Source organism: Muscardinus avellanarius, assembly GCF_963383645.1.
Source record: "Muscardinus avellanarius genome assembly, chromosome: 7".
Classification (NCBI taxonomy): domain Eukaryota; kingdom Metazoa; phylum Chordata; class Mammalia; order Rodentia; family Gliridae; genus Muscardinus; species Muscardinus avellanarius.
The window spans coordinates 87,343,166-87,356,355 of NC_137793.1; the positions used below are offsets into that span (position 1 = coordinate 87,343,166).

A 13,190-nucleotide genomic window follows, 5' to 3' on the forward strand; every position below is an offset into this window, starting at 1 on the left:
CAGGTTATGGGTGCTTGTGTAAGTAGGTGGTATTGGGAGGCAGGGGTTGAGTGAATGCCTAGACATGTTCTATACATTTTTCCTTAAAGGTCCAAAAAGGTCTATGATTAAAATATAATTAAAAACACCCTCTGGCTATTCTCTATTCCTCTAAAGAACACTTGGTTTTATCTGTCCAGAAAGTTCCAGAAAGAATCTGAGTACAGTAAAGGCCTGGTGAATTTGGTATCACCCAGTTATCCCTCAGAGACCTGGTCCCTTAAGGGAAAGAGTGCATCTACCAGTGTGCCTTTATTCTACTTCCTTGCTTGCATCAGAAGGACACAAAGGAGAGGAAGATAGGGTTGGCAAGCTTGGCTTTCAGTAGGGTTCTAGCTCTGGTAGAGGACTTGCAGGCCGGCCTTGAGCTTACCCCGAGGATTTCCAGAGGTCATTCGGGCTCTCAACTGAGCGTTAAGTGATCTTACTCACCAGAAGGTTTACCCAGCCTGGGGCCACTGGGCTCCTGCCTCCACCCCCACCTTATCCCCTCACCCTGCCTGCATCAGTTTTCTGTCGTGCACAGATGCTTGTCCTGGACTGGCCAGGCAAGTGTCCAGAGATGTGACTGGCCATGTCCAAAACCCATCAAGGAATTTTTATCCTAGAAAATCAGCCTCCGAGGCCCACAACCTTTTCTTCTCTAAGTATCTTGCTTCCCACTTCACTCAGATTTCTGGTTAGGTAAAATAAATGAATCCCACTCTAATCCCTTACACATTGTAGATTTATAAGAAAAATTAGTTATTTCCTATGAAAGGTATATGGACCAAGAGAGCCAATCAGGACCAAGACTAAGTCCAGTGGTTATACAGGGAGGATGGTGACCAATCCCAGACAGAAATAGAAGAAGCCGAGGAGTGGGAAAGAGTTGGTTAGCAGGGTGTGGTGATGCACGCCTATAATCCCAGTCAGTGCTTTGGAGGCTGAGAAAGGAGATGGGAGGTTTGCGGCCGGCCTCAGCAACTTATTGAGACCTGCAGCAACTTAGGGAGACCTTGTTTCTAAGTAAGAAACAAAAAGTGTATAGCTTGGAGATAGAATGTTCCTAGGTTCAATTCCCAGTACAAAAAAAGAAGAAGTAGTACAAAGGAAATAAGAAAAAAATCTTAATTGAATAATAATTAACATTCAATATAGCTAGTAAGTGGGATGCAACTAAAGTACTTCTTAGAATAAAATATATCATTTTAAAAATTAAAAGATAAACATAAATCATTTAAAAGTTTGTTTAGGGCCGGGCGTGGTGGCACATACTTGTAATCACAGTACTTGGGAGGCTGAGACAGGTTCACAGTCAGCCTCAGCTACTAGGTGAGGCCCTTTGCAACTCAGTGAGACCCTGTTTCAAAATAAGGAATACAAAATAGGGTTGGGATGTAACTCAGAGGTAGAATGCCCCTGGGTTCCATCACCAGTACCACACACACACACACACACAAACTTATTTAGGGAAAATTTGTCAACATATAAACCATTATAAGAATGTAAGTTAAGTCAGGTGAGGCCCTTCACACATTACTGAGACCAACTTTCAAAATAAAAAGTAAAATAGGTCGGGGGGAGGGCAGCTTAGAGGTAGAATGTCCCTGGGTTTAATTTAAACCCCAGTAACTAACACTAACACACACACACACACACACACACACACACACACACACACACACACAGTAAATTAAAAGAACAATAAGATACTATTATACAGCTATTAGCTAAAATTTAAAAAAATAAATAAAACACAAAAACCAGCCTTGACAATGCCAAGTATTAATGAGGACCAACTACAACTCCTGCACATTCTTGGTAGAAATTGAAAATGGTATGCCCACTTTCAAGAATAGCTTAGCAATATCTTTTCCTTTTTTTTTTTTTTTTCAGTAGTGGGGATTGAACCCAAGGTTATTCTACCTCTGAGCTACACTCTCAGCCCTATTTTTTATTCTTTGTTTTGAAACAGGGTCTCACTAAGTTGCAGAGGGCCTCACTAAGCTGAGGCTGGTTGCAAACCTGAGATTCTCCTGTCTCAGCCTCCCAAGTACTGGAATTGCAAGCATGAGCCACCATGCCCGGCCCTTTTTACTTTTTATTTTGTGACAGGGTCTCAATAAGTTACCCAGGCTATCTTTGAACTCATGATTCTCCTACCTCAGCCTCCCTAATCTCTGGGACTACAAACATGGGCCATCATGCCCAACCTGCAAATATTAATTTGAGATGAATCATAGACCAAGTGGTACAAAGAACATGCTGACGCATGTAGAAGGTAACACAAGAGGATGCCTTGGGGTTGGGGCATAGCTCAGTGAGAGAGTACTTGCCTTAACACACATCAGACCATGGGTTCAAACCCCAACCTCAAAGAAAATTAAAAAGCAAAGAAAGGGAACAAGAATGAGAAAATACCTTTGCAATTCTACAATGTATAAATTTGTCTATAAGATAAAAAACTATTGATCATAAAGGAAAAGTAACAAATTGAACTTCATCATAAGTATATATAATTTTGAGGAGAGGTACAAGGACTTGAACTCAGGGGCATTTTATCTCCAAGCTCCATCCCCAGCCCTATTTTATTTTGAAACTTGGCCTCAGTGTGGAGGTCTCACTAAGTTCCTGAAGCTAGCTATGAACCCGCAATCCTCCTGTTTCAGCCTCCCAAGTACTGGAATTACAAGCATGTGCCACCACACCTGGCTATATATAACTTTGTTTCTTTTTTTTTTTTTTTATGGTGCTGTGGATTGAACCCCAGGGCATTCTACCTCCAAGCCACACCCCAACCTTTTTTATTTTCTTGCCGTACTGGGGATGAAACCCAGGGGCATTATACCTGGAGCTACACCCCAGCCCTATTTTTTTATTCTTTAATTTGAAACAGGGTCTCACTAAGTTGCAAAGGGCCTCACTGAGTAGCTGAGGTTGGCCTCGAAACATGATCTTCTTGTTTCAGTCTCCTGAAAGAAGGGATTACAAGTATGAGCCACCACGCCTGGCTTCACATTTTTTTTTTTATTTAAAAACAAGGTCTCATTAAGTTTCCGAGCCTCACAAAATTGCCAAAGATGTTCTAAAAACCTGTGCTCCTCCTGTCTCAGCTTCTTTAGTACCGGGTTTACAGATTTGTGCAACCACACCTTGGCTACATATAACTTTTTTCCATTTGTGTGTGTGTGGGGGGGGGGGGTACTGGGGATTGAGTCCCAGGCCATTCTACCTCTGAGATACACCCCCCAGCCTTTGTTTATTTATTTTGAAACAGAGTCTCACTAAGTTGTGAAAGGCCTCACTAAGTTGCTGAGGCTGGCTTTGAACCTACAATCCTCCTGTCTCAGCCGCCTAATTACTGGGATTACAAGCATGTGCCACCACACTCAGCCCATATATAACTTTCTAATGTAAAAAAATTTGTTCTTTATCTTCTCTACCTTAACTTGCATAAAATCTTAATAGTTGTTAAAGGTTGATTGGTTGATTGACTCCCTAGAAAGAGGTACAAAGAGGATGAATTACAAAATAATCCAAACAAGAAAAGTGGAGGAGGGAAAGATTTTTAGTCTGAAGAAGTTATGTTCTTAAAACTGAGCACATGAGTCAGGCATGGTGGCACATACTTGTAATCCCAGTACTTAGGAGGCTGAGACAGGAAGATCACGGGTTCAAAGCGAGCCTCAGCAATGTAGTGAGCCTCGGACACCTATGAGACCCTGTTTCCAAAGAAATAAAATCAGGTTGGGGGCACAGATGCCTCCACGTTCTATCCTCAGTACTACTACTACTACTACTACTAATAATAATAACAACAACAACAACAACAACAACAACAGATAAAGAGAAAAATGGGAAACTTCAGAGGTCCACTAGACAGCTTAGATCTGCAAGAACTGGAGATCTGAGGACCAATTTGGAGTGATAGTAAAAAACCCACCTCACAACACATGGTGACCACATCCTGGGGAGGGAGGAAGCAGTGATTCATCCCTGTAAGCCTCCTAATGAGGGAGAACTCAGCATCCAGCTTAGAATTCCATTATTGATTTGATTCAAACTAATAAGTAATTTCCAGATTTGAAGACAAAGGACTTGAAGAAACTTTTCTTTCTTTCTTTTTTTTTTTTTTGCACTACTGGAGATTGAATCCAAGGATTTTCTTCTCCTGAACTACATCCCCAGCCCTATTTTTTTATTCTTTATTTGAAAGAAGTTCTCACTAAGTTGTGAAGGACCTCACTAAGTAGCTGAGGCTGTTCACAAACCGCCATCCTCCTGTCTCAGCCTCCCAAATGCTGGGATTATAAACGTGTTATCATGCCCAGCTGGGAAGCTGGTTTTGAAACTCTGCCTCCACCTCACCCAGAAACAGAGGCTTAAAATGATGTCAGAGAAGCAAGCAGGACCCATTCAAGGTGAACAATGGTTGTCAGGTGGGGTCTCCAGGAGAAGGGCCTGGTGTCAGCTACCTCAGAGTAGCCACTCTGGGACCTCTTCCTTCAATATCAAAGTCTTTTCTCCTTGATTGCAGAGGAATACCTGCTCTCAGATAAACCCTTAAGCTACATCTTCTGTTAGGCAGAAAACCGTTAATGGATCCAGCAGTCCAAACATGGGGAAGCCATTCACATGATTAGAATTTACTGGTCACTTACAGGTATTCATCCTTCTTATCATCCTGGCTTGGGGGAGATATAGCAACAAGCTTTCTCCTTGGTCCTTCTGATTTGATTCCAAACCTCATTTGTCTGCTTAACATAATCCTGGACAGGATCAGGCACAAAAGTAAATTTGGAGCTAAAAGACTAGATCCAATCTATCAAACCATAAAACCCATGGGGAGACTTTGGCTCGAGTTTGAAGTTTGGTGAAGAAATATTATGAACATCTATCTTGGTAACACATCCTCTCAAGTTGGGTCTCTAAGAGCAGATCAATGAAGAAAGCGCCTCCAGTTTCACCTGGAAATCCAGGAGGAGGTGAAGGAGGTAGACACTGAATAGAACCAAATTCTATGACGTTTGTCTTTCCCTCTGGGGCTACAAGTAGAAGGAAAAGAGGATTTGCAGGGCAAAAGTTAAGAAAATAATTAGGTAGTGGTGTCCAGGAGGAGGGAAGGGGGCCAAGAAGTTGCAGGAAGGAGGAAGACCCCACAGGCTCCCTTTATTTACTTCTTTGTTGAAGTACTGAGGATTGAGGGTCTTGTGCACACTTGGCAAGTACTCTACCACTGAGCTTAATCTCCTGCCTCTATTTATTTATTTATTTATTTATTTATTTATTTATTTATTTTCTCTGTGTGTATAGTACTTGGAATTCTACCTCCAAACTCTACCTCCAATCCCTTTTTAAATTTTTTATTTTGAAACAGGCTCTCACTAGGTTGCTGAAAGTCTTGCTAAATTGCTGAAGCAAATCTTGAACCTGTGATCCTCTTGTCTCAGCCTCCCAAGTACCAGGATTACAGTCATGTGCCACCATACCCAGATCCCAGTGCTTTTAAAATTTAATTTTGAAAGCTAGGCATAGTGGTGCATGACTGTAATCCTGGTACTTGGGGGTCTGAGACAGGAGGATCACAGGTTCAGAGCCAGCCTCAGCTACTTAGTGAGGGCCTCTGCAACTTACTGAGAGCCTGTTGCTGGGGATGTAGCTCAGAGGTAGAATGAACCTGGATTTCATCCCTATTACTGCAAAAAAAAATTATTTTGAGACATGATCTCTCTAAGTTATCCAGGCTGGCCTCATACTCAAGATCCTCTTTGTCTTCGCTACCCAAGTAGCTTGGATTACACGCCTGCGCTGCCCCCCCCCCATGCTCACTCCCATGCTCGCTGAGTAGAAGGCGCTCACATCCATGGCTGCTCACATTTCCTTGACAGCTGCCCCTGGTCTGGCACCATGCTCCGTTGTCGATGGAGATGTATCATACTTGTGTCCTTTGTCATCCTGAGAGTCTTCCTTCACAAGAGAAAAGAAGTGCCTGTTAAGTACAGTTTACCATTGGTGAGTACCAGATGTGGAGGCTGGAGCACTGGTCAACCCTTCAATGGGGGGGGCACATCCATAATTATGGGGGACACTCAGGTCTCCTCACACACATTCTGATATTAGATAGAGCACTTGAATCCAAAGAGTGGCAGAGAAGAGATCAACTTTGAGTCAGCCTTAGGATATGGCTGGGACCTAAATCAGGACAGGGAAGAGGAGGGGGCGTGCTAGGTGTGGACAGAGTGATGTGCTGCCATCTCTGGAGGACGATGCTGACTGGCAGGACCATAGGCCATGAGGACTGCCTGGCTGCGGCCTCCACCTTCACCGGTACCTGGGTACCTGCGAGGGGAGATGGGATTCTTCCCTAGGGGTAAACATCTCCATTTACAAGTAAACGTTTGCAGAGCAGCTTCCCTCAGTGTAAACATCTGCAGAGAAGACCAGTAGTGCTGAGGCTCTGGCACCACCTCAGACCAGCCAGAGCCAAGCACAGGGCAGTGTGGGGGAGTGGAATAGGACTGCATGTGGTCAGACCTGGTGACAAAGGGCTTGGGCAAGAGAGTAAGATCTCTAAGGACAGGACCGGGCTCTGCTTTGAGCATCTCTCCCTGAACCTGGCATACACCTAAGCCAAGTGAGACCACATTGGCCAGTCTGGGGTGTGGCGGGACGGGCCATTCCTGCGAGAGCCTACAACCTTCCTCTAGACATTCCACACGACACCGGGGTCACACTGGCTCAGGAGCATGGCTTCTACTGGAAAGCACTGTGTGGTTCATGACTAGGTGGGGAGTGTGGGTGGCTGAGCCCTGACACTGGCTCGCCCAGCCTGTCCCAAAGTGGGCCATACCCCTCAATCGTTTCCAGAGGATCTGGGGATAAACCTCAAGGCTAATACATATCTACCTTGTCCTCAGAACGAAAAGAAAGAAATAATTTGGAAGGTAGTTCAAGAAAAAATTATCCATAAGAGCTATAACCACTTGGAAGTCTTCAAGGAGATGCAGAAAAACTGCCCTCTACTGGAACAGGCGACCTACAGAATCCTGGCTGGAGCCCCGCCCAAAGCAAAGAGTGAGTGTGGGGGCAGAGCCCCGAGAGGGCCAGGCAAGGCATGGAGCAAAAGCAATGGAGGAGGGCCAGAGGGATGAGCTGGCAGGGCCAGCCTGGGCATTTAGTGCAGGGTGCGGTCCTGAGAGCCTCCTCCTCTCGCCTGCTCACCCCTTGAAGGCCCGACAGGATGAGAAGAGCACACTGGACCTGTGAGCGAGATATCCCAGGGCAGAGCTCCGTCATGGCAGGCCCCCAGGGAGAGGAAGGCAGGATTAGAGGGGTGGCCCCGGGAGAGCCCTGGGGAGAGGGGAGAGGCCATGTGGGCTTTGAGCCCCAGTGCCCAGAGGGCCATGGACACCCTCCATCCAGGGCTGGGTGATCCCTGACGACTGAGGTACCGTTGAAGGTCAAGGCCACACTGAGATCATTGGCCAAGACAGCACATTTGCTTTGGCTGGGTGCCTGCTTCCCCTCCAGAGACAGCCTTGCCCTTTCAAATCACTGCCAGACAAACCACTTCCCACCCTCTGGCCCCCTGGACCACACACTCTCAGGGAGAAAGAAATGTGAATGTGTCACAGGGACTGGCATCCAGGGGAGGCCCTGGGAGGAAGCCTAGGAGCTCTCACCTAAGCCCCTCCCTGTATCTTCCAGAGCTGCTGACAGTGGGGATTTCCTCAGCGCAACACTCCCATGGGAGCTACCTCTTGGACACCCTCAAGTCCCTGTTCCATGCATCCTCATTACATGAGCTGGAGACCATGGTGGTGGTGGTTCACCTGTCAGACCAGGACCCTGCATGGCTCAGCCAAACAGTCACCAATATCTCAGTCCTCTTTGCATCCCACATTGAGGCCCACAATCTATTCGTGGTCCAGGGGCTGTTGGGTGGCTCCCCCCTACAGAAGGAGAACTTCTCCTCACCCTGTGGAGAGCTTTATTCCAGACAGAAAGAGAATTATGCCCTCCTCATGAACTTCGCAAGCAAGCTCTCTGATTACTTTCTACTGATGGAGGATCATGTCCGGTGCTCCCCGAGCTTTGTGTCTACCATCTACAGGACATTAGCAGCCTGGAAAGAATTCCATTGGGTGATCCTGGAGTTCTCCGGCCTGAGATTCTCTGGGAAAGTTTTCCACTCCAGCGACCTCCCCCGCCTGATCTCTTTCTTCCTCCTCTTCCACAAGGGCATCCCCACTCACTTGCTTCTCTCGCAGTTCTGTTTCCTCTTGGCTCAAAATGTTCCAATTCATTTCTTCCCCTCCCTCTTCCACCACCTGGGCAATAAGTCTGAGTTAGAGGACACATGCTTTCCTGTGGAGAAGGACAAGGTCTTCGGGGAACCGGACAACCCTACCGCCATCGTCCTCACAGACATGCTGCCCTTAATGAATTCTCGTCCACAGTATGCATACATTCTAAATGAGGATGCCTACTCTACCCTGGATCCTGTCAAAGGCAACCAGCTGACAGTGATTCTGGACACACCACAAAAAGTCACCCGGGTAGCAGTGCTGACGGGCTCCAAGGAAAAGGGGATGTTCCGACTGCAACAGGGCAAAGTACTACTGGGCTTCAACGTCTTGGAAAACGGTGAACACTGTACTCATTATGCTCTGCTGGGGCCACTGGTGGATGGAAATTTGGACCAGAGAGTCTTTTATGAAGAAGATTCTGTGAAGGAGCTGAGTTGCATACAGGTGGTGGTTTTAGCAACTCAAGAATGGTGGCTCCTGATCAGGCAGATCAGAGTCTGGACAGAGACAGAAGAAGAGGATGTTAGAGGGAGTAGTGGAGGATCTAGATTCAGTTTGGGAATAGAACCTACAAAAGCAGCAAATAAATCTGGAACTTGACCAAGGCTGTGCCTTGAATCAAGTAAGTTGTGTTGTTTATTTTACAATCTGGGACCCTTTAGAGAGTGAAAGGAAAAGAGCCGGGTGTTACAGCTCAAGCCTGCAATCCCAGTACATTGGAGGCTAAGACAGGAGTGTCACAGGTTCAAGGACAGCCTCACCAATGCAGTGAGACCCTCAACAACGTAGCAAAACTCTGTTACAAAGTCAAACATATACAGGGCTGGGGGAGCCAGGTGTGGTGGGGCACACTTGTGATCCCAGTACTTGAGAGGCTGAGACAAGGATCCAAGGTTCTCAGCCAGCCTCAGCTACTTAGTAAGGCTTCTACAACTTAGATCCTATTTCAAAATGAAAAATAAAAACAGGGATTGCTAAGGATGTAGCTTAGAGGTAGAATGCCCCTGGGTTCAATCCCCAGTGCCACACACATACAAACACACATGCCCATGCACACACTCACACACACACACATATATACACACAAACTATACTAGAGCTGGGCATGGTGGCTCACACCTGTAATCTCAGTATTTGAGAGGCTGAGACAGAAGGATCACAAGTTCAAAGATAGCCTCAGCAAGTAGTGAGACTTTCAGCAGCACAGCGAGATCCTGTTTCAAAACAACAACAAAAAAATTGAGTGTGTGCTTGTGTGTGGTACTGAGGATTGAATCCAGGGGCATTCTACCTCTCAGCTACATCTCCAGCCTTATTGTGTTTGTTTGTTTGTTTGTTTGTTTGTTTGTTTGATTGTTTGTGGTACTAGTGGTAGAACCCAAGGGCCCTCTACCTCCAGGCTATAAACACCAGCCCTAGGGGCCTACGAGGCCGGGATCAGAGCCTGCCGAGGGGTGAGGCTGGTGCCGGGGCCAAGGAGGCTGAGATCGGCGCCTGCCAAGGTGGGAGGCCGGTGCCGAGGTCAAGGAGGCCAGGATCGGAGCCTGCCGAGGTGGTAGGCTGGTGCGGGGCCAAGGAGGCCAGAATCGGAGCCTGCCATGCGGCGAGGCCGGTGCTGGGGTCAGCAAGGCTGGGATCTGTGCCTGCCATTTGGTGAGGCCGTAGCTGGAGCCAGCGAGGCCAGGAAAGGAGCTTGCCTAAAGGCAAGGCTGGGGCTGGGCCTCCAAGGCCAGGATCAGAGCCTGCCATGAGGCAAGGCCAGTGCTGGAGCCAGCGAGGCCAGGATCAGAGTCTGCTGGGTGGCCAGGCTGGTGCTGGGGCCTTCAAGAGTGGGATCGGAACTTGCAATGTGGCATACACAGAGAAATATCAAAGAAAATAAAAAATCAGATGCTCTCCCTAATATGCAAAAACTAGGAAGAAATGGGTAATAGGAGGGAATCTAGTGTACCCTCAGTACCACCAAAAATAAAAATAAAAAATAAAAAAATCCTCCCAGATACTACGTCCTCCCCTGCACCCCACCCCCACCCCGCAGAGGTGCCATCCCAAGAAAGATGCTCAAGAAGTACAGAAAACACCAAAATACCTGACGTTCCCAGAGTGTTACGGATTGAGAGAATGTGGAAACTGTTCCACGGGAACCTCTGCGAGGGTCCCGGACACACTTTCCCCCAACCCATAACAAAACCCCAAACGACCAAAAACAGAAAAAACGCAGGTTCTTGTCCTAAGCTAAGAATAAATATGCATAGCTTGGACAGTTGCTGAAGATTTAAAGAAGTTTATTAAAAAGAAATACAGAAAATAGCTACAGCCCCATGCCAAAATGGCATGAGGGGGGAGGGCGGCCTGGGCCAACTCACGTGGACCAGAATTTTTATACCCATGACCTCCATCTTGTTTGCGTAATTCTGACCTAGTGAACGTCTCTGTAAGGTACCTCCCCTTAACCCTGTAAGGTACCTCCCCTAGCAAGGTGTGGCAAGGTGTCTCCTTTCATGAAGGTCAACCCCTCCTACCATCTTAGCTGGCTTATCATGTAGATCTGTCTTTAGATAGAGAAAGGCCTAGTTCTTCTCTCCTATTGACTTAATTGCTTTTAGCTAGGTTAATTTACATTGGAATAGTTGCCCGCTTTTAGGCAGAAACCAAGTCCCTGCACAGATTTGCCCCTCACCCAATTTTTGAAATATATTAATAATCATAGCTTTCTCAAATTTCCCTAGGCCATTCCCAATACTGGTACACAGAGGATGTGGGCTATTTTGAATAACAAAGAGTAACAGAGACCAGAACAAAGGCAAAAATTAAAAGAAAGCCGGGTGTGTGGCACAGGCTTGTAATCCCAGCACTCAGGAGGCTGAGACCAGAGGATTGTGATTCGTCGACAACCTCAGCTACTTAGTGAGGCCCTCTGCAACTCAGTGAGACCTGGTTTCAAAATAAAGAATAAAAAATAGGGCAGAGGGTGTAGCTCGGAGGTTGAATTGAAACGGGGATTTCTTGAGAGGAAACCCGGCGAGTTCTTGTCTACGGTGAGTGAAGAATGACACCCGCAGACCTCAGGAAGGGGAGTAAAAGGTTTATTGGAAGCAGCAGGGAATGGGGGGAGGGTGGCTGAACACCCTCAAAGGGGTTGGAACTCGGGTCCAGCAGCTGCCTTCAGGGCAATACTTGAGAGTAGCCCAAGCTGAATTGCCTTCAGGTGCAGGCTGCTTTCTTCCAAGAGTCCACACGATCTGCCAGAAGGGAATAGAGAAAAGTGGCCAAACACCCCAAAGGGGCAGTCGGAACTCCAGGGTCCAGTAGCTGCCATCAGGGTCACTACCCGAGTGTCGCCCGAGCCAAGTGCCCATCAGTTACAAACTACTTTCTCCCAGAGTCCACGTGATCTGCCAGAAAAGAGGTACAGGTCACCCCTAGGGGCCTGGTCAGCCATGATGTCCAGCAGAGGCCTTCAGGTCACTACTCAAGAGTTGCCCGAGCCACGTGCCCTCAGATGCACTCTGCCTTCTCTCAGGGCCAACACGACCTGAGAGAGAGAGAGAGAGAGAGAGAGAGAGAGAGAGAGAGAGAGAGGGAGAGAGCAGCTCCCCAAAAGGGGAGGGGGTCCTGAGAGGGAAAGTCCCAATTGTTGATCCGTAAGGGTCATTGTCCACTGCTTGCAAGTCCGCTTTTTGTTAGGGTGACTTTTAGGAATTCTGGGAAGCAGCTCTCAGGATTTGCATAGGGTATTTGCAAGTCCTTTGAAGGGTCTCCTTTCAGGAATGGCAGACTTGCTTGGTGGGTTTGTTGATTAGTAAACAGATGGCTTTGTGAAGCTCTGGCCTTTTTATCTCTGAGCCTTTGTAATTTCAGGCATTTGTCGCCCCTCAGGAAACTCAGGAAATTAACTTTTTTCTACCGAGGCCTTTTCCCTATCTGCCTATTTCCTTTCTATCTCCTCAGAATGCCCTGGGTTCCATCACCAAACACACACACACACACACACACACACACACACACACACACACACACACATTAAAAGAGACAACCAAAAAGTATTTGGTTGTATTTGCCCGTTTCATTCACCCTCATCTACCGAAGCCTTTTTGCCAGCCTTCCTGCTGTTCAACAGTGTTCTCAGCCAGGAGTGGTTTTGCCCCCTCCAGGAGACATTCAACAACACACAGATATTTTTGATTGTTGCAACTGGAGGATATTATTCACATCTAGTGAAAAGAAGCTGGAGATGCTACTAAGCAAACTATAATGGACAGAACAGTCCCTGGCAACAATTATCTGGTCCCAATGTCAATAGTGCCTGCTCTTTAATGAATCAGCAGCAGCTGTTGGGACAGGATGTGAATATTTTAAAACAATTTACTTGCCAGGAGTGGTGGTGAATGTCTATAATCCTTTCACTTGGGAGACTCAGGCTCAGGCAGGAGGATTGCAGGTTTGCGGATGGCCACAGCAATTTAGAGAGAGCCTCTTAGCAACCTAGCAAGATCAAGATCCTGTTTCAAAAACAAAAAATAAAAAGGGCTAGGATGTAGCTCAGAGGTAGAATGCCCCTGGGTTCAATCCCCAGTCCCACAAGTGAAATAAAATAATATAGTAACAGCTGAAAGTGTCAAAATGATGCAAAGATATATTAGATTTTCCAAGCAGCAAATGTATTCAGAAATTATTTTATAGCCAAGCATGGTGGTGCATACCAGTAATCCCAGTACTTGGAGAGCTGAGACAGGAGAACTACAGGTTCTAGGACAGGCTCAGTGACTTAGTAAGGCTCTTAGCAATTTTGTCAGACCCTGTTTGATAATGAAAAATTAAGTGTAGTTGCACACACCTGTACTCTCAGTACTTGGGAGA

At 46.7% G+C, this 13,190-nt stretch overlaps 1 protein-coding gene across 1 annotated transcript; it reads left to right on the forward strand.

Annotated features, from left to right (window-relative positions):
- Positions 1-7,022: 7,022 nt before the first annotated feature.
- Positions 7,023-8,930, forward strand: LOC308265139 (alpha-1,6-mannosyl-glycoprotein 4-beta-N-acetylglucosaminyltransferase-like; the record flags this gene model as incomplete). The annotated part of the gene is made up of 2 exons (XM_080698733.1): positions 7,023-7,095; positions 7,729-8,930. 2 exons carry the CDS (start codon positions 7,023-7,025, stop codon positions 8,928-8,930), a joined length of 1,275 nt encoding a protein of 424 aa, XP_080554859.1.
- Between the last annotated feature and the right edge of the window lie 4,260 nt (positions 8,931-13,190).